This window comes from Pseudoliparis swirei, chromosome 12, assembly GCF_029220125.1.
Source record: "Pseudoliparis swirei isolate HS2019 ecotype Mariana Trench chromosome 12, NWPU_hadal_v1, whole genome shotgun sequence".
Taxonomy (NCBI): domain Eukaryota; kingdom Metazoa; phylum Chordata; class Actinopteri; order Perciformes; family Liparidae; genus Pseudoliparis; species Pseudoliparis swirei.
This window is the reverse complement of record NC_079399.1, coordinates 20,483,666-20,504,718: the sequence shown is the minus strand read 5'-3', so window position 1 is coordinate 20,504,718 and position 21,053 is coordinate 20,483,666. Positions and strand designations below refer to the sequence as shown.

The window sequence follows — 21,053 nt, the reverse complement described above, 5'->3', positions numbered from 1 at the left end:
CAAACCGATTGGGTCTTGGACCAGCAGGGATCGTGTGAAGTGAAGATCTTTTTGGCGGTTCCTGAGTACCAGCTGTGTGCTCTGTTTCTGGGTGTGAAGCCGTAAAGATGAGGCGAGGAGCAGCCCGTAATAAAGACGTCGCACTGACTGACTGCTTGTAACCATTGGCTACAGTGCTGACGTCCTGTATGTCTGGAATTTGTATGCCGTATTTCACCTCCCCAAGTATTCTGTGGGGGGGGGGGGGGGGGGGATCACGAGCGCAGCCAGAAAAAAACAAAACATGCTCACCAGTGGACTCCCACATCTCCATGCCTTCTGCTTCAGAATATACACTACAGGTCAAAGGTTTTAGAACACCTCAGTTTCTCTAAAGGAAAGAGCTACTTCAAGGGTTTTAATGATCTGTCTTTCTTTGTTAATTGCCTTTTGCTTGCCATTATAAGAGCAATATACGACTTCCTGCAGTACAATACTGTCCACATAGTGCTTCAGAGGGTGGAGTACCACTGTTCCACCACTGCTTTAAACACACTGGTTTGGGTTTGTAAGTAATCAACACAAGTTGAGACACCTGGAGGAATCGTTAGCATCGACTCTCAAGGCTTCATTTACTTCCAGCTGCTAGTCGTTAACCCTTAATTACTTGTTCTCTGAAAAAAGCCCTTTTTGTAGATCTCTGAAATGTACATTATTTTCAGTTTTTGGGAACCTAAACTTTTTTTGTTTAACGTTTGTCAGTTTGCTGCTGACCTTTGCACCATTTCAGGTTATTCACTGGACTTAAACCGCTTGAATATCAATAAAAGCTGGAAAAATGGGGGTGTTCTAAAACTTTTGACCAGTAGTGTAGATGAATATATGGGCTATAAACCACCAGGTAGCAATAGAAGCCAGAAGCAGAGCGTTTGTTTGTTTAGCGCGAGTCAAGTTGCTACGGGGAGCTAACGCTAGCAGCCAGAAACAAACAGGATTTGTTGTCTTATTTACTTCATCAAAGAAACACGGTTTCTCTCTAAAATGGGCCGTCATGAAACTTCATTCTGTTGCATCATGTCATGGAGTCATGGTTTTTAAAAATGGTTATTTCCAGGCCTGGAAAAGTCCTTTTAAAAAAAGTTTTGGAAAAGTCATGGACATTTGTTATATTCATATGTGCATTGATGCTGAGTTTTAAATATGCTTTAACAAGAAATAGGCTCAAAATATAAGCCGGCATACGCTCTTTCATACTCGCACATTTTTCACGCTGCAAGTGAACGCACCTTGACTGAAAAGACATAAATGTTTCGTCTTTGAATCAAACTAGTGTCTCTCATGCATGTGTGCCACTTGAGGTTATTCTGTATTCTTTGTAGTTCTCATTGTTAGTTTAAATATTAAATTGTTCTCACTTTCTCATGTATGCACCGAGATAAAAACAAATGTTGGTCGTGGAAATTTGGTTTAAATTCCTGGAAATCCTTTGGTCAACATGTGTCTGAACCCTGTCACATTTAGGCTCACACGATAATATGAAAACAAATGGACACCTATGGTTTGTCCGCATATTGACATCCAGACATGGCCGATTATATAAAAATGTACCCCCATCCCCCGTTCATACATTATGCCACATAATAACCTTGTGACAGAAGCTCCTCCAGATCACATTTAGTCCACTTGCCGTGGAATGTCTGTGGCAGTAATGAGAGGACGGCGTCCCCGGCCGACCTCCGTTTGACCCCGGTGTTTAAACGTGCCGGGCCTGTTCCACTGTTTATTGGAAGCCTGTTAGAAATGCGATGCCCTGTGAATCCCACCGTGTTACTGAGGTTGATGCACCTCGGAACATCGCGTGTGGACAACTTATTATAAACAACTATCTCTGCTTCTATTAAAAAACATTTTTTTCATTCTTGCAACATTGGCAATTTTTTTTAATTTTATTGACGGCATACGAAGACAGAAGACACTTTTAAAGTTCTTATTCAATCATTGGAACTGTTTTTTTAACCATCTCTACTTGGTTAACTATTCACGTTTACGGCCATATTAACCCTCCTATTACCTTTGTGGTCAATTTGACCCCATTCAAGGTTTAACGTCTTGAAATAATTTTTTTGCTTCATATTTCATGAATTTTCCTAATTTATTGGGGACAACTGGGTGAAGATTACATTCACATGATATGTTTTTAATGTCCTGGACACATCTTTTACGCATCGGTGTTCTTTGGGGTCAATTTGACCGCAGGCTGTTTTTCACTGTGTAAAACATTTAAGAATTATTAACATTTTACACACATTGGTTTTCGTTGTTTTGGATAATATTGAGGACGCTATAACATACAATTGTATAATCTTTAGAAAGTTTTAGTGCCCTAACCTCACATAAACCTTGTGTGGTGTTCGGGTCTGTGGGACCCGTTTTTTATTTTTTGTCAAATTGACCCTGAACATCCACGTCCCTATTCTTGACAACAGAAATAGTTTTGCATTCAAAATGTTATAAATATAAAAATGATGTACTTATAAATAATATAAAGCCATAAAAACTCCAAAAGGATATCTCTTTCCAATTTTAGGTTAATCAGTGAGATTTTAATGGTGATCTGCATATTTTGCCAAAGTTGTGAACAGGTATTCTAGATGTATCGGGTGGGGGGGGGCTAATTTTGTATTTATTTAAAGGGATATTTAGGTAGTCAACAAACAAAGTACCTGACACTTAAACTTGGGGAACAATATTAGTTTTAATAATTTTCTGGAGGTTTAAATTGCTGGGTCAATTTGACCCCAAGGCTAAAAGATGTTAGTAAATTTGAAGCTAACAGGAGATTTAATGTCCGACACTCAGTTTGGGGGGATTGTTGACGTCTCTTTAGCCGTTGGAGTATTTTTGGTAAATATCCACTTTGCAAGCCTCCTCTATCCGGCCTAACTGGTCTAATGACCATTCCAATGGGAGTGCTGGTAGTCTGGACCTGCTCCATGCCTCGGTCCGACCTCCAGTTGCGTGCAGCGTTCCGGCGAGCCACTAATCAGGGCGAGGGACCGGCAGGTTGACACTAATTGCTCTCGCTCTGACTCGAAGGCCTCGTTCGCCAAGTATTTACCCAGCCGTCTGTTGACAGTTAAACCCCCCCCCCCCCGCCCCCTCGCCTCTGAACTACACACTCCTTGAAAATAACACACACACACACAGATTCGTGCACGTTAATCGGCAAATACGGACTCATTACCCAACTAAACTGTGTGTTCCCCGGTGTAAGTCATCTGAAAGCAGGCTTTCATCATGGAATTTTAAAATGTTTATTTCCAGACCTGGAAAAGTAATTGGAAAAAAATAATTCCCAAAAGTTTTGAAAGTCATGGAATTTTGTTATGATAATTTCCAGACCTGGAAAAGTAATTGGAAAAAAATTAAATCCCAAATGTTTTGGAAAAATCATGGAATTGTGTTCTGTTAATTTACATGGTATATACTGTATGTTTGGAATTCTCATTGTTAGTTTAAATGTTCTCACTACTTCATATATATGCCAAGATTTCACAAAATTATGGAAATTTGGTTTGAAGTCCTGGAAATCCATTGGTCATCATGTTGAAGTTTCTTAATATCACTTTTTCCCCCCCTAAAAAAATTCCGACCAAGCAGAATTTCTTACGTTTGACAAGAAAATATGAAATTAAATTATTTTTTGATTTTATTCTTTTGTGTGTGATATGCTATATATATTCTACTGTAGTATTCGTGCCCGTACGCACATCTCTCACTGGCCCCTACGCTTTCATTACATGTCACACTGTATGGGATGGGTCTAATAATATCTGTAGCACAATATGTGTCCAACCCCTACACTATGTAGGTTGTGAGGTTATTCATTGCATATATACATTTTAACCATATCACTGGCACCTCTAGTTAAAAAAAAATGCTGCACCATAAAACTCTCGGACATTTTCCACAGTCAAATCCTCCCACGGTAGCACCGACACTTTGAGATTCATAATTATAATCAAGTTTATTTTTGAATGCGTTTTCCGCTACCTACAAAAACGGCAGGTGGCCGATATGAGCTGTGATATATATAATTGTATTTTATATCTCCATAATTAACCTTTTTAGTTTCTTCTGTTAGGATTCTGTTTTGTTCAAAAACTGTGACTTGCGTAATATTATTATTGTCGTTATTAATAATAAGACTATAATGTGACGATTATCCATCAAAATGAAAAAAAAATTAATAAATTGACTCTAGAGGAAGGCCTTGTTGCTAAAGGCGACATGTAGGCTTCAAGTGAATCAACTCGAAAGTTTTACTCGAAAGTAAAAAAAAAGAAAAGAATGTGTAGATCCTTCGCTCACTCACACACACACATACACACACACACACACACGAACACACACACATCTGCTTCTCTGCGTTTTCTCCTCTCTGTCAGCGCGGTGCCGAGTGAGCCGACGGAGGTTTCGGTGTTTACCTTATTAATTAGCCCGCTGATCCCGAAACACTCTCCCTCTGGTAAATAGAATAACACTGAGAGGGTGGGGGGCAGGGGGATGGGGGGCGAGGAAGCCCCGAGAGACAGAAAGAGAGAGGCGCGAGCCGAAACTGAGAGGCCGGAGGCCGGGTGGGGCGGGAGAGGCGGGGAGGCAGCGAGCTCCTGATTTCAGAGCCTGTGATCGTCAGTCGACTCGACTTCAACCAACTCTGAGAGGTTAATCGAGGCCGGGGGGTGAGGGCAGGCGGGCGAGGCAGGCGGCGGCGAGGCGGGAGAGCGAGCGAGCTCCTCGATTTCAGAGCCTCTGGGATCGTCAGTCGACTCGACTTCAACCAACTCTGAGAGGTTAGTCGAGGCTGGGTGGGGTGAGGCGGGGCATGAGGCGAGCGCGAGGCAGAGGCGACGGGAGGCGGGGCGAGCGAGGCGGGGAGAGCGAGCGAGCTCCTCGATTTCAGAGCCTCTGTGATCGTCAGTCGACTCGACTTCAACCAACTCTGAGAGGTTAGTCGAGGCTGGGGTGTGAGGAGGCGGGAGGCGAGACGGGAGAGCAGGCGAGGCAGGCGAGCGAGACGGGCAGACGGGCGAGCGGCGAGCGAGGCGGGGAGAGCGAGCGAGCTCCTCGATTTCAGAGCCTCTGTGATCGTCAGTCGACTCGACTTCAACCAACTCTGAGAGGTTAGTCGAGGCCGGTGAGGGGTGAGGGGCGAGCGAGACGGGGAGAGCGAGACTGAGAGAGCGAGACGGGGCGAGCGAGGCGGGGAGAGCGAGCGAGCTCCTCGATTTCAGAGCCTCTGTGATCGTCAGTCGACTCGACTTCAACCAACCGGCGGTCTCATTTAACCGTTTCTTTTATTTCCGCGCCTGAAGGTCTGACGGCGCTGGTTCCCTTTGAGCTCAGAATAAAACGTTCTCAACGTGCCAGATCTCGAGTCTTTGTCTCCTAATGCGTCGCTACGAAAAAGATCCCCGGGGTTTCGTGAGCAGGGGGGGTATACGACGTGGGTGAGCCCTAACTCTACACATTACCAGACGACAAAAAACAACAAATAATAAATACAAATTACATATATTTATATTATACAAATTGAACATAAATCATCATCTTGAACCTACTATAACAATTGTATTTGTATCATTCTTACCACCATTTTATTTATAATTCAATTCATCCGGGCTACTTGTCGAATGCCCCCCAAAAAGAGAAAGATTTTGTTCAACATGTTCGCTACGCAGGAAGCCAGACACACCGACAACCAATGCTAACAATAAAAAGCATACGACAAGAACAGGAAACTCCCCGTTATGTCCGTCAAAACCATGAAATCATAAAAATTAAAAAAATATTGATGACCTGTTCCTTCAGTCACTTGGGTCCCAAGATTGCAAAACCTCTTCTTCTGGTTTCGGCATAGGCGCGGCGGTCTTTCCAATCGGCCCGAAACTGGAATTTCAGATCGGGAGCGCCGCGAATCCAGAAATTCAAAACAGACCTTCAAAGCAGACAAACGGAAATGCCCTGAAAGCTCTCTCGTGAGTCCCAGTCCAACTATTTCCACCAATAACTCCTCTCCTCCTCCGTCTTTGGAGCCACATCTGTGTCCTGAGGTACGCAGTCAGTCAGAGGCCATACATGGGAGGGGGGAGTGGAGTGGAGTGGAGGGGGGGGGAAGCCAAGAGACAGGAGCACGGGGAAAAGAATAACATTAGCAATACAACATTTTCCCTAGGCGACCGGTTCAAAGGAGGGCAGGCGAAACGTGGTTTTCATTAGGCAGCGTTGGTTTGAACCGGGTCAAAGGTCACTCGATGAAGGGAAAGTAGTAGTCAGTATTATTATTTTGTGCGTGTGTGTGTGTGTGTGTGTATGTGTGTGTACATCTGGCTGTCATATAGATGTGTCCAGTGAAACGCTGAAAGGACTCACTTCCTGTTCCTCTGTGCCATTTGAGGGGGGGGGGGGGGTGTAGGTAAAGTAAAGCTGCTTTTCCCACTGAGAAGTGAATCTGTGACGCATTGAGACATGTACACTAAAGGTTTAGAACACCTCAGTTTCTCTAAAGGAAAGAGCTACTTTAGGGTTATGATGGTCTGCCTGTCTTTTTTTGTTACTAGTTTTTTTTTGCCATTATAAGAGCAATATACAGGGTTCGTACGGTCATAGAGAACCTGGAAAAGTCATAGAATTTTAAAATGGTCAATTCCAGGCCTGGAAAAGTCATGGAAATTTGTTATCACTTGTTCATTCACGCCGAGTTTGAAATAATGAATATGCTTTTTAAAGGAAGACGCTCAAAATATAAGCCGGCGTACGCTCTCAATACGCAAAATGTTTTACATTTTTCACGTTTATACCGAGATTTCAGTTTGGTCATGGAAATTTGGTTAAAAGTCATAGAAAACCATCGGTCAACATGTGTAAGAACCCTGAATATACGACTTCCTGCAGTTCAATACTGTCCACATAGTGCTTCAGAGGGTGTAGTACCACTGTTCCACCACTGCTTTAAACACACTGATTTGGGTTTGTAAGTAATCAACACAAGTTGAGACACCTGGAGGAATCGTTAGCATCGACTCTCAAGGCTTCATTTACTTCCAGCTGCAAGTCGTTTACCCTTAATTTTTTTAAATGGTTACTACCAGGCCCAGAAAAGTCCTTAAAAAAAAAAAAAAAACAGCGGTAGTGTACATGAAATACTTTTAGCTTTTAGTGGAATCTTAAATCGGACCGTTCATCTGTAAATCTGTTTTATCTGGATAAGATAAACCGAGGATTAGTAGCAGTCCTGGTGGTTATTAAAGTGACGGGAAAGACCCCCTTCTGCTCCCATTCTGTAGGAAAGGGAATGTCCATGTCTTTTAAAAACATGAATTATAAAGCAGGGTTGCGTGTTGTATACATTTATGATCGTATCACAAATGTATTCAGCCATCGTTCAGAATACAGTATGAACCCGAAAATACCTCATTTGAGCATAACGATTCTGAAGGCTTCACGCCATGGGCCCCTCAGTGTGAGTTAGTCAGGAGTGTGTGTGTGTGTGTGTTTGACCGAAGCAGCATAGAGTATCATGTGAAGTTGGCTGAAGTGACCCGAGAGAGAGGCGGCTGAGCATTATGAAGAAGAGTCGTTTGCTTTTTGCTCCAAAGTCTCCGCCGATGTGTATTTTTTATTTATCGCCCGTTGCTTCGACTTCTAACCGTACGCCTGACTCTCCCCCTCTCTTTTGTTTTTCAGAGCTGCGAGGCCCTTTCGGTTCCCCAAAAGGTGAGACCTGCCAAAAACCTTCTCTCTCTCTCCGTGTTGATATCCTGGAACGCAAAGCGCTCTCCTCCGCTTTCCTTTTCATTTGTGTCACCCATCCATCACTGAGCCGCCATTCCTCCGCCGTGAGTCAGGAGAGTTATCGACGGGAGTCACGCATCTCTGTCTCTCTCTGTCTGTCTGTCTGTCTCTCTCTCGCTCTCTCTCTGTCTCTCTCTCTCTCTGTCTGTCTCTCTCTGTCTATCTCTCTCTGTCTCTCTCTCTCTCTGTCTATCTCTCTGTCTGTCTCTCTCTCTCTCTGTCTGTCTCCCTGTCTCTCTCTGTCTGTCTCTCTGTCTGTCTCTCTCTCTCTCTGTCTATCTCTCTCGCTCTGTCTGTCTCTCTCTCGCTCTCTCTCTGTCTCTCTCTCTCTCTGTCTGTCTCTGTCTATCTCTCTGTCTGTCTCCCTGTCTCTCTCTGTCTGTCTGTCTCTCTGTCTGTCTCTCTCTCGCTCTCTCTCTGTCTCTCTCTCTCTCTGTCTGTCTCTCTCTGTCTATCTCTGTCTGTCTGTCTCTCTCTCTCTGTCTGTCTCCCTGTCTCTGTCTGTCTGTCTCTCTCTCTGTCTGTCTCTCTCTGTCTGTCTGTCTGTCTCTCTCTGTCTGTCTCTGTCTGTCTGTCTGTCTGTCTCTGTCTGTCTGTCTCTCTGTCTCTGTCTGTCTGTCTCTCTCTCTCTGTCTCTCTCTGTCTGTCTCCCTGTCTCTCTCTCTGTCTGTCTCTCTCTCTGTCTCTCTCTGTCTCTCTCTCTCTCTCTCTCCCTGGCCTCTGGTAACCTTCTGCGTCATCAGGACCGACGTGGGGAAATCAAATTCCAGCGGCTGGCAGACGCTTATGCTTCTGATGTCTTTATGTGCTTTGATTTCTAACTTTTTTTCAAACCCAATGTTTTGAATTGTTGTCGACTCTGTTAAGGATCAAAATGACTCCGATGTGTCCACTAATGAGCACTGCTGTCTAAATTGAAAATAGCTGTCAAAATTCAAAGTGGCCCTGTGAACGTTCTTCTTGGTTCCAGCTATGCCGAGCTGATAGCTGATTGGCCCGTGGTGGTGCTGGGCGTGTGCACAGTGCTCATCGTGGTGTGTGCCCTGGTGAGCGTCCTGGTGCCCGACCTGCCCGACTTCTCTGACCCACTGCTGGTGAGTACCGAGCCACGGTGTGATTTTATATATATATATATATATAATTTGTATATAATTTATATATATATATATATAAGTGTTTGTCATGTGTTCTGTCTGGTAGGTATATATATCTATCTATTTATATATATATAATTTATATATATATATAGAGTTTGTCATGTGTTCTGTCTGGTAGGTATATATATAGGTGTATATATATATATATAATATATAGTATATATATTATATATATATATATTAGGGCTGTCAATCGATTAAAAAAATTAACTAATTAATCGCACATTTTGAAATTAATTAATCGCGATTAAAAGTTTGATTTTCTTTTTAAAGACAAAACTTCACACAGAGCTGCGTTTTCAAAGAGGCTCCTACCTATAAAGTGCCAGCAAGGTATTTAATATTGTGGATGATAAATTGTTTCTTCAGTGAAACACCCAGATGAGTAAAAAAAAAAGAAATATATTGAGACCCCATTGGTCCTGTCATCTTTAACATTGAACAACAGCAGAACCAGTGGACTTGGTAAACTGACTGACATTCAAATATGTCACGTTAACCCTCTGGAGGCTGGGGGCATTTTCTCCATTTTACAAAAAAATTTAAATTCACCTTTTAAAGGCGTTTTCATTAGTGCTGTGAAAAATAACGCGTTAACGCGTTATGATTAAATTACAGGATTAATTAGTTAATTTTTTTAACGCATTTAACGCATGCGCAGAATGAGCTTCCAATACGTCTGTTGTTGGTCGTCTCTAACCAGCAGCGTGTCATTTTGTCTCTACGTGTCGCGTTAACACTACTCCGATCTCCGTCTCGCGCGCCGCAGAGCTCCGATCCGGCGTGTGCGCGCACATCGGGACGAAAAAAAGTCACTTAATATACATATATATATATACTATATATATGTATATATACATACCTACCTACTTGCGTACCAGACGGAACCCATGACAAACAGTTTGGGAGTCCTGCTGAGAAGAATAGCCAAAAACGGCAGGGACATTTGTGAACATGATTTTATAAGTTTAGATAGTTTGACGACAACAAAAAAAATGCACTTCAGCTTTTAGTAAAATAAAATATCTAAATAATAAAATCTAGTGTTGTGAGTGACTCTAGTCATACAGAGGTAAGATGACATGGATGCGTCATGTGATGGAGATTTGAGGTCATTGTATCAAAGAGCGGGGTCACTTCCATTTGGCTCTCCTTCAATGCAACGTGATATCCTTCCGCAGAGTGATATTCAAATCTTTGTGTCGGCACCGTGAACACTCTTTCATCATCGCCGTCTTTCTTTCTCCCCCTCCCTAAAATAGGGTTTTGAGCCACGGGGAACAGTCATCGGGCAGCGGCTGGTCACGTGGAACAACATGGTGAAGAACACGGGCTACAAAGCCACGCTGGCCAACTACCCCTTCAAATACGCCGACGAGCAGGCCAAGATGTAACGTCACTCTTCTTCTCTCTCTCTCTCTCTCTTTTTTTGTTCACCGAGAAGCTGACATTAATAACTTGCAATGAAATGCAATTTAGTGATTCCAAAGCTGCAAATTAATTTAGGCATCTTTTTTTACTAGATATATTTCCTCGTACTGTTCTTTTTACCGCTGTTTTTATTTATTTATTTACAAAGCTAAGTTGTATGAACTTTCTGAACTTTCCTCCCCTTTTTACCTGGGCAGCAATTAAACAATCATAAGCTGGGGGATGGGGGGGGGGGGAGGAGAGGAGGGAGGGAGGAGGAGTTGAAGGATACTGTTGACAGTCGTGCTGAACAGTCTGATCCTCTTGAAAGAAAAGGGACTAACGATGAGATCTGTCCACACGGCCGTCACATGACCGAGAGCTGGGCTTTGCATGTCTGTCTGTCTGTCCTCTTCCTTTCTATCTGTTGTCTGTCTCTGTCTGTCTCTCTCTCTGCTGTCTGTCTCTCCCTCTACTGTCTGTCTCTCTCTCCCTCTGCTGTCTGTCTCTCCCTCTGCTGTCTCTCTCTCTCTCTGCTGTCTGTCTCTCTCTCTGCTGTCTGTCTCTCTCTCTGCTGTCTGTCTCTCTCTCTGCTGTCTGTCTCTCTATCCGCTGTCTGTCTCTCCCTCTACTGTCTGTCTCTCTCTGCTGTCTGTCTCTCTCTCCGCTGTCTGTCTCTCCCTCTACTGTCTGTCTCTCTCTCTGCTGTCTGTCTCTCCCTCTGCTGTCTGTCTCTCTCTCGGCTGTCTGTCTCTCTCTCCGCTGTCTGTCTCTCCCTCTGCTGTCTGTCTCTCTGTTTTTTCGGCTGTCTGTCTCTTCTTAATATCTGGTTTGCATTACATTGACCTCTAAATCTGACGAGCTGTCTCCGGTGAAGTTGCAGTGGGGCCACGCCCCCTCCACACAGAGGCCACGCCCCCTCCACACCCACAACTCCATCTCCACTCGGCCGACTAGGACATGAAAACATAATGATCAGAAGACGGATCGGGTCGGCTGCAGCCGGTGTCTTCCTCTCCGTCTGCGGCCGCCTTTGTCCTCCCCGTCTGTCCGCGGATGTAATTGTGCCTCTGCTGCCCCCCCCTCCCCCTCGCTCTCTCTCTCTGATGGCCACACTCTGATTACTCTGCCCTCTGCTGTTTCTAGTCGCCCCCCCCCCCCCCCACACACACACACACACAGTCACACACAAAAAGAAAAAGCTCCAGTGAAAGAAGTCTGTAATCCACTGAACATCAGAACTCAATGCCAACATGTTCACCAAAGACTCTCTCTCTCTCTATCTCCCCCCCCCCCCCTGTTTCAATCAGAGCCCCTATTATGATTATTATTATTAGATAGATAGATAGATAGATAGATAGATATATACTTTATTAATCCCCAAGGGGAAATTTGTCGAGCCAGTAGCAGCAACACACAAGAATAAAAATAAAAAAAACACAAAATATAAGAAGGGTTAGGGTGATCTGGCAAGAGGTGAACTGTTGTAGAGCCTCATAGCCGTCGGCAGGAATGTTCTCCTGTATCTGTCCTTGTGGCAGCGGAGCGTGAGGAGACGTCTGGAGAAAGTACTCCTCTGTCCCTGTAGGAGGTGGTGGAGAGGGTGGTCCGGGTTGTCCAATATGGACACAAGTTTCTTCAACGTCCTCCTCTCCACCACCTGTTCCAGGTGCTCCAGCTGGCAGCCGATGATGGAGCCAGCCTTCCTAACCAGTTTGTTGAGACGGCTGGTGTCACCGGCTCCGATGCTGCTCCCCCAGCAGACAATGGCAAAGTGCAGCACACTGGCCACAACCGACTGGTAGAATAACTCCAGCATCTTGCTGCACACGTTGAAGGATCGAAGCTTTCTCAGGAAAAAGAGTCGACTCATCCCCTTCTTGTACACAGCGTTGATGTTGGCCTTCCAGTTCAGTCGGCTGTCGATGGAGACGCCCAGGTACTTGTACTCCTCCACCATGTCCACGTCCACTCCCAGACAGCAGTATGCTAGTACTGCAGTGCGTCATTCATCTGATTCCGGAGGAGGGGGGTCGGGGGGGGGGGGGGAGCTCCTCGTCTTCTTCGGCGTCGCCTCGGATACAAAACGCCTCGGCGGTTTGTTTATTTGTCGTCGGTTTCCTTTTGAGGCTCGATTGAACGAAACAGGCGCTAATGTTTCTGTCATTTGTTTTCTTTCGTCTAGCCACCAAGAGCCCCGGTGGCCCGACGACCACTTTGACCGAGACAAACGGCAAGCGGAGTGGGACTTCAGCAAAGAGTTCTTCTGCGATGTGCCAGGTCAGCGTCCGGTCCGACTACACCCGACGATAAAGAACCTCCAGTATATGAATCATAAACACTATGATGAGAAAACATGGACGTACTGGTCTCTAGGAAAGAGTTCACAATATGTACCGTTGGCTCGGAGTCACGCTGCATATGTGTTTTTAAGTCAGGTGGTAGAATTGTCTCGGGTGTATTTTACAATCGCGTTACATCTGCTTCTCGGTCTAGGGGACAAGTGGGGGGGTCAAAGAATATGTGAAAGAGGTCAAGAGGAGGAGTAACGGTTTCAAATACGATTTATTCTCATGCGGTGAACCCAAAAACCAGTTCTATGAGGTGGGAGAGGTCGGGACAGGAATCAAGATAACAAAACGAGGCCTGGCTCACTCCCTCTCGGAAAAGAAACAAACAAAATCAGAACTTCGATACGATACCTGCCAGAAATATCACGAGATATAGCAAATAAGACACAATTCTGGTATATTTATCTATAGTAATAGAAAAAACATCTGTATGGTTCCCTTTTTTCACCAGCTGGTTCCTGAACAGCTTTTTCAATTAAATTCAGTTTATTTTATACAGCCCAATATCACAAATTTGCCTCGGAGGGCTTTACAATCTGTCCACATACGACATCCCTGACCTTTGGTCGTGGAATTCCTGCTACCGACTACGCCACTGTCCTGTTGAGACTCCGCCCACTCCTCCTCTCTACCGCCATCTGCCTGATGGATCGTGGAGGTCTCCATCGTGGAATATGCCTACTATGAACTATTCATACACTCTGTCATATTCATTGAATGTGTTTAAACTCTAAATCTGTCCTTCTGTACACATGACATCTATTGCATCTGTCCATCCTAGGAGAGTGATCCTCCTCTGTTGCTCTCCTGAAGGGTTCTTCCCTTTTTTTCCCCCTGAAGGGTTATTTGGGAGTTTTTCCTGGTCCGATGTGAGGTTTTGGGGCAGGGATGTCTATGTGTACAGATTGTAAAGCACTCTGAGACAAATTTGTGATTCGTGAAATTGGGCTATACAAATAAACTGAACTGAATTGATTTGACCTTGCATCGGATCATGAAAAACTTGAAACATGAAAAACACTTAACAAATGGCATTAATATTAGTATTAACCCACAGCAAGATATTAATGAAAACTACCTGGTGCCGTCAGAGCATTGGTTATACACGGCTGTGTTATCTTTCGTCTGTATCCAACAAATAAAACCACCCCGAACTCTTCAGGCTCGGGGCTCCGGGAACTCTGGAAAAGCTGGTTTTCCCATTTGAGTGACGGCGGTGTTTTCCTCTCGCAGGCGACCGCTACGCTCGACTGGTGTTCACGTCGGCCGAGGGGAAGAACCTGTGGAACATCCGGGGCATCAAGTCGATGTGCCACCTGGACAACACCAGGGTGCGTAGGACCGCGCGATCCTCCGGGCCGACTTCCCCCGTTCCTCTGTGAATTCACCCGTCTTCTCCCCCCCCCCTCAGGTGCGCTCCCACCCCGACTACTGGAGCCTCTGCCAGCGCACCACCGACGCCTCCTGCTGCCCCAGCTGGACGCTCGGCAACTACATCGCCTTCCTCACCAACCGCTCGTCCTGCCAGAAGATCACGGAGCGCGACGTGTCGCACACGCTCAAGATCCTGCGCTCGTGCGCCAAGTACTACCACAACGGCACGCTGGCGTCCGACTGCTGGGACGGCGCGCTGCGCCGCAAGGACCAGCACAAGTGCGCCGGCGTTCCCCGGAAGTGCGCCAAGCACAACGCTGTCTACCAGATCCTCCACTTCCTGGTGGACAAGGACTTCCTCAGCCCCAAGAGTCTGGAGGACCCGCCGCCCGTGCTCAAGCACAGCATGCTGTTCTCGCCCACGGAGAAGGGCGACACCATGATGAACATCTACCTGGACAACTTCGAGAACTGGAACTCCTCGGACGGCATCACCACGGTGACGGGCATCGAGTTCGGCATCAAGCACGACCTCTTCCAGGACTACCTGCTCACGGACACGGTGTACCCCGCCATCGCCATCGTCATCGTCCTGCTGGTCATGTGCGTGTACACGCGCTCCATCTTCATCACCCTGATGACGATCATCGCCATCATCAGCTCGCTGATCGTGTCGTACTTCCTGTACCGCCTGGTCTTCAACTTCGAGTTCTTCCCCTTCATGAACCTCACGGCGCTCATCATCCTGGTGGGCATCGGCGCCGACGACGCCTTCGTGCTCTGCGACGTGTGGAACTACACCAAATTCGACAAGCCGCACGCCGAGCTGTCGGAGACGGTCGCCGTGACGCTGCACCACGCCGCGCTCTCCATGTTCGTCACCAGCTTCACCACGGCCGCCGCCTTCTACGCCAACTACGTCAGCAACATCACCGCCATCCGCTGCTTCGGCGTGTACGCCGGCACCGCCATCCTGGTGAACTACATCCTCATGGTGACGTGGCTGCCGGCCGTGGTGGTGCTGCACGAGCGCTACCTGCCCAGCGTGTTCCCCTGCGCCAAGCCGGCGCAGCCGCCCACGGGCTACTGCACCTGGGTGTTCTGGGCGGGGCTTTGCCAGAAGGCCAACCAGTGCCTGTTCACCGTCTCCGAGGGGTCCCGCATCTTCTTCGAGAAGGTGCTGCCCTGCATCGTCATCAAGCTGCGCTACCTCTGGCTCTTCTGGTTCCTCGCCATCACGGTGGGCGGGGCCTACGTGGTGTGCGTCAACCCCAAGATGAAGCTGCCGTCCCTGGAGCTGGCCGAGTTCCAGGTGTTCCGCTCCTCGCACCCGTTCGAGCGCTACGACGCCGAGTACAAGAAGCTGTTCATGTTCGAGCGGGTCCACCACGGCGAGGACCTCCACATGCCCATCACCATCATCTGGGGCGTGATGCCCGTGGATAACGGCGACCCCCTGAACCCCAAGAACAAGGGCAAGCTGATACTGGACGACGACTTCAACATCGCCAGTCCGGCCTCTCAGCTGTGGATCCTCAACTTCTGCCAAAAGCTGAGGAACCAGAGCTTCATCTTCCAGTCCGAGGAGCGGGACTTCACCAGCTGCTTCATCGAGACCTTCAAGCAGGTCGGTGCTGCACCGGCACCAAGTTTATCACTCTATAACACTTTGATTACAGACTCACGGTCCAGTGCAAAACATAGAACGACACATGCTTTATAAATGCCAGTGTCTCCACAGCTGGTACGTCTAGTGCTGAATTTCATATTTGATAAAAACACGATGATCTCATTTTCGGAGTCGTCAACCCGGCAGATAAACTTGTGCGTTAAATTAGTTAAAACCGCGTTGAATGTGTCGACTCCACAAACATCTCACTGGCACTCGTCCGCCTCGGCCTCTATATATCCTCATGGCGTCATGTAATATGATTGTCTGATTTTGTTTGTTTTTTGTTTAAAAAATCCACGAAAAAACCTTAATCTGTAGACTACTGTCTAATAGTTTTATTATTGCCTAATAGTCTTATGATTGACATTTGTATGCCAATTGCTCATATACTTTAAGCCTAAATAAGAATATTTATTATTTTTGAACAAATGTTAAATGTTATTTCACAAGTTTCAAAAAGTGGCATCAATTTATTTCTAAAATAAAATTTGTAGTTCGACCACAAGTGTGCCGTGTGCAGAGGTGTGCAGTACGCTTCAAACAGAGACATCTTCACTTTGTCTTACGCATACCGAACCCGCCGCCTTCGACATGCCGATAGATCATCTTCGTCATCGGTCGTCTGCGCTGTGATGAAATATATAGAGATATTTGACTTTTTCACAGACACTGAGGTCATTAGATAATTTAAAATCAGGGAATTTTACATTGTTGTCCTCATTTTGTTCTGCAGGTGAAGATAGCACTCTTAATATCGCGTTTCACACCATAGGCAGTGCATATAGTGAGGAGCTGCTGTAGACCGGCACGACACACGTGAAGATGTTAAAGGACCGCTTACTGACACCACCCGATGTGACCACGGTGACCCAGTGTGACCACGGTGACCCGGTGTAATTATAATCAACGATATTCGTTGCTTATTTCCACAGTGGATGGAGAACCAGGACTGCGAGGAGGCCTCCGTCTACCCCTGCTGCAGCCAGTCCACCTTCCCCTACAAGCAGGAAGTCTTTGAGCTGTGCATCAAGAGAGCCCTCATGGAGCTGGACCGGAGCACCAACTACCACCTGGACAGCAAGACCCCCGGGCCTCGCTTCGACATCAACGACACCATCAGGGCCATCGTGCTGGAGTTCAAGAGCACCTACCTCTTCACGCTGGCCTACGAGAAGATGTACCACTTCTACATTGAGGTTGTCGTGCCTACGTGTTTATTTACCGTCGCTTTACGTACGGGATTGTGTGTGTGTGTGTGTGTGTGTGTGTGTGTGTGTGTGTGTGTGTGTGTGTGTGTGTGTGTGTGTGTGTGTGTGTGTGTGTGTGTGTGTGTGTGTGTGTGTGTGTGTGTGTGTGTGTGTGTGTGTGTGTGTGTGTGTGTGTGTGTGTGTGTGTGTGTGTGTGTGTGTGTGTTCTGCTGACCTTAACGAGTGCGGTTCTGTTGCAGGTGGACGCCTGGATCGCCGAGGAGCTCCGCTACGCCCCGGCGGGCCTCAAACATGGCTGGTTCATCAGCAACCTGGAGTTCTACGACCTGCAGGCCAGCCTGTCGGACGGCACTCTGGTCGCCATGGCGCTGTCCGTCGCCGTGGCCTTCAGCGTCATGCTCCTGACCACCTGGAACGTCATCATCAGCCTGTACGCCATCCTGTCCATCGCCGGCACCATCTTCGTCACGGTGGGCTCCCTGGTGCTGCTCGGCTGGGAGCTGAACGTCCTGGAGTCCGTCACCATCTCCGTCGCCGTGGGGCTCTCCGTGGACTTCGCCGTCCACTACGGCGTGGCGTACCGGCTGGCCCACGAGCCCGACCGCGAGGGGAAGGTGATTTTCTCCCTCAGCCGCATGGGCTCCGCCATCGCCATGGCGGCGCTGACCACCTTCGTGGCCGGCGCCATGATGATGCCCTCCACCGTCCTGGCCTACACCCAGCTGGGCACGTTCATGATGCTGATCATGTGCGTCAGCTGGGCCTTCGCCACCTTCTTCTTCCAGTGCATGTGCCGCTGCCTCGGCCCCCAGGGCACCTGCGGCCAGATCCCCCTGCCCAAAAAGATGCAGTGTCAGGATTTCTCCGAGGTCACGGCCCTGAGCCCCCCCCCTCCGCCGCAAGGCAACGCCTCCGTCCTGGGGAAGTACCAGCTGGAGGGCAGGGGTGCGGAGGTGGAGCATTACGAGTTGGAGCCCCTGGCCGCCGGTCAGAAGACGGAAGATGTCCCCAGAGAGGAGGAGGAGCAGGAGGAGCAGGAGGCGCGTGCCCCGCTCCCCAATGGAGTCCCTCCTCACCCCCACAGCCACTTCAAGTGCCAAACCGAGACCGGCCTCGTGAGCACGCCGTCCAGGTGTCCGTACTCTCCGCCTCCTGGCTGCTCCTGCGGGGGGGACCCCTCTCCTGCTCAGCACCCGTCCCAGCAGTGGACCCCCCCCCCCCAGGACTCTCCCTCCTGCCCCTCCAGCCCACAGCTCCTCCCGCCCTCAGGAACAACTCCGGGTGCCCAACACCCCCCCCTGTTCCCTACCAACCTGGAGTGCCGTGTGCACTATGTCCACTGCCCCCCCGCCGGCCATTTCCACCACTGCTCCCAGGGGAGAGTGGTGGCCCCCAGGCAAGGGCCCGCCCACAGCTGCCATCTCAGGAAGTATTGCGTCCACACTGCAAACCTGCAGGCCGGTTCGGCCAGAGAGCCGAGATCCACGACCGCGTCTTTGGACCCGGGCTCGGAGCCTGCGGTCCACGAGGACGACCGAAGACGCGAAGTGGGGCCCTCGAGCGACGACCGAAGACACGGAGTGGGGCCCTCGAGCCTCGACGGCAGACAACACACCGGCACCCCGGCCCTGACACGAGCCCAGACCCGGTGCCCCTCACCGGGCTCGCCGCACACAAGCAGACACGAAAGACAGACGGGAAGGAACGGCGACCGTTGTCGCGCCGACGACCTGACCGATCCAGCCCCACAAACGGACGCTTGTCGTCGAGCCCCTGGCCGCCAGGAGGAGCTCCGCAGTATTCCCGTCGCACAGGAGGAAAGCGTCAAAAGGTGCAAGCGGAGCTCCAAGAGGCAGCGGGCGTCCACCGCCTCCCCAAAGAAACTCTCCTGCTTCAACAGGACGCTGAAGCTGAAGCGCGCCTCGGCCTCGGAGGTCGACGCGCCGAGAACTGAAGCCGTCGCGCCTCCGATTGCAAGAACCGCCAATCCCTCTTCTGAAAGCTTATGCTGAGGATGAATTGATATTTTAATAAACACTCGATTCAGATCAATAAGAAACAAGAAGAAATAAAAGGAGCGGCGCGTACAATGTCGGTCTGTGCAATCAAACGAGGTGTGTGATGCGTTTGAGGACCAGGCGCCTCAAACGGCACGGGCCCACTGACCATCGTCCGTCTCTTTTCACGTGCCACGTTATGCGTTTGATTTTACACTGTTGCTGAAGCTTTATAATTATGATCTGTCCCCCCCCCCCCCAAAGCAGCGCCATGGAGTTTTTGCTGACTACAGTGTTAAATGTTCTCGTACAGCAGGAAATGGCATATCGTACATATTGTGATATTGTGAGTAAGCGTCAGATATGACATCACATCAGCCGTAACAAAAAGTGTGCCACATTTTTTACAATCTGGTTGTCGCCGGACACTTTTTACATCTATTTTTTATTTTATTTGTGGGAGCCGAGTGTAAAATCCTCAGATTAAAGATGTACTGTATGATTAAAATGTCTTTATTTTATCACTTTGTTTGTCCCACTGTCTTCTATTGTCTGGCGCGCACACACACACACACCTACAGACACACACACCTACAGACACACACACACCTACAGACACACACACACAGAGGCCTGCATCTTTAATCACACCTGTTTGATTCCTCCTCCTCTGACCCCTCTGACCTCTCCCTCTGCTCCTGCATATATCCCAGAAGCAGCTGTTTCCTCCACTTTTCCAGATGTGCACGTTTGATAAATCACAACTTTTTTTTAATGCATGTTATTGAAAACAATAAATGGTAGATACTTTGATGTTCCGCTAAACTTAACGATGGATCTCGTCCTCTAAACCGATTCTTTTCATCAGAACAATACGGACAAGCGGCTCCCTCGTGTGGCTCACAAGAGAACTGCAGATATCAATGTTGCATAGAAGTCTATGGAAGAAATCCTTTCCCCAGATGGAGTCCGCCCTCCTCCTATTCCTCCTTCTCTTCTCCTTTTCTTTCTTCTTCCTTCCTTTTTTCATTTGTATTCCCCTATGTCTCCTACTTCTTCTCCTATTCTCTTCCTTTTCTTTTTCTTCTATTTCTTCCCCTCTTCTCTAATAATCTTCTCCTTTGACTCACATTTTTTCTTCACCTCTTCTTTTTCCTACTTGTTTTCTTCTTCCTCTTCTTTCTTCTTTCTCCCCTTTTCTCATCTATATTCAACTTTCTCCTTTATTCTTCTTCCCCTTTCTTCCATTTCCTCCTTTCTGTTTCTTCTATTTCTTCCCCACTTCTCTATTCTCCTTTGACTCTTTTCCCTTACATTTTCCTCTCATTTCTTCTTCACCTTCTTTTTCCTCCTTTCTTCTCCTTTTCTTCTTGTTCTTTTCTTCTTTCTTCCCCTCTTCTTCTCTCCCCTCCTCCCCTCCTTACAGTAATTTTCCTCTGCGACACCGTCCAGGCCGGGGATCCGGCAGAGGAAAAGTTCCGCTGTGCTCGTGCCGGTTCTTTTCCTCTCGACCTCGCCACGCCCCCCAGAACAAACTTCCACAAACAAACTAGAACGGGCACTCGGTAGAGCGCATACCTTCGCATATCACAGGATTGGGCATTGAATTATGAACATTTTGGCATTAGTTGCATGCCAATTGGATAAAAATTGACCGCACTGGTAAAAAGAAGATGTTGACCTTTTCATGACTTTGACCCGATCGATCCCAAAATCTAATCAAATAGTCCCCGGATAATAACCAATCATCCCACCAAATTTCATGCGATTCGGTTTAATACTTTTTTAGTTATGCGAATAACACGCATACAAATAAATAAATAAATACACGGCGATCAAAACATAACGTTCCGCATTTTCAATGCGAAGGTAACAAACCCCATCAACCACACAGCGCCAGTGACCCCGCCCACAATGGGGCTCGATTGATGCTCCTGTGTCGAAGGAAATACTTTATTTTTGGCTCACAGAGATCAGCTTGTGTTCCCCTTAAGCCTCCAATCCCCCACGCCCGCCTTCCTCCTCCTCCTCACTGCAGTGAAGACGAGTCC

At 47.7% G+C, this 21,053-nt stretch overlaps 1 protein-coding gene across 4 annotated transcripts in view; it reads left to right on the top strand.

Annotated features, from left to right (window-relative positions):
• Positions 1–19,523, top strand: part of disp1 (dispatched homolog 1 (Drosophila)) — a 106,058-nt gene extending 86,535 nt beyond the window's left edge. For all 4 annotated transcript variants that reach the window (XM_056428291.1, XM_056428289.1, XM_056428290.1 and 1 more), the window contains 8 exons: positions 7,726–7,755; positions 8,804–8,927; positions 10,253–10,380; positions 12,586–12,680; positions 13,985–14,082; positions 14,163–15,752; positions 16,730–16,993; positions 17,245–19,523. In XM_056428291.1, the coding sequence (XP_056284266.1) occupies positions 7,726–7,755; positions 8,804–8,927; positions 10,253–10,380; positions 12,586–12,680; positions 13,985–14,082; positions 14,163–15,752; positions 16,730–16,993; positions 17,245–19,017 (4,102 nt within the window). In that variant the 3' untranslated portion in view covers positions 19,018–19,523. The remainder of the gene's footprint in view (positions 1–7,725; positions 7,756–8,803; positions 8,928–10,252; positions 10,381–12,585; positions 12,681–13,984; positions 14,083–14,162; positions 15,753–16,729; positions 16,994–17,244) is intronic.
• The last annotated feature ends 1,530 nt before the right edge of the window (positions 19,524–21,053 follow it).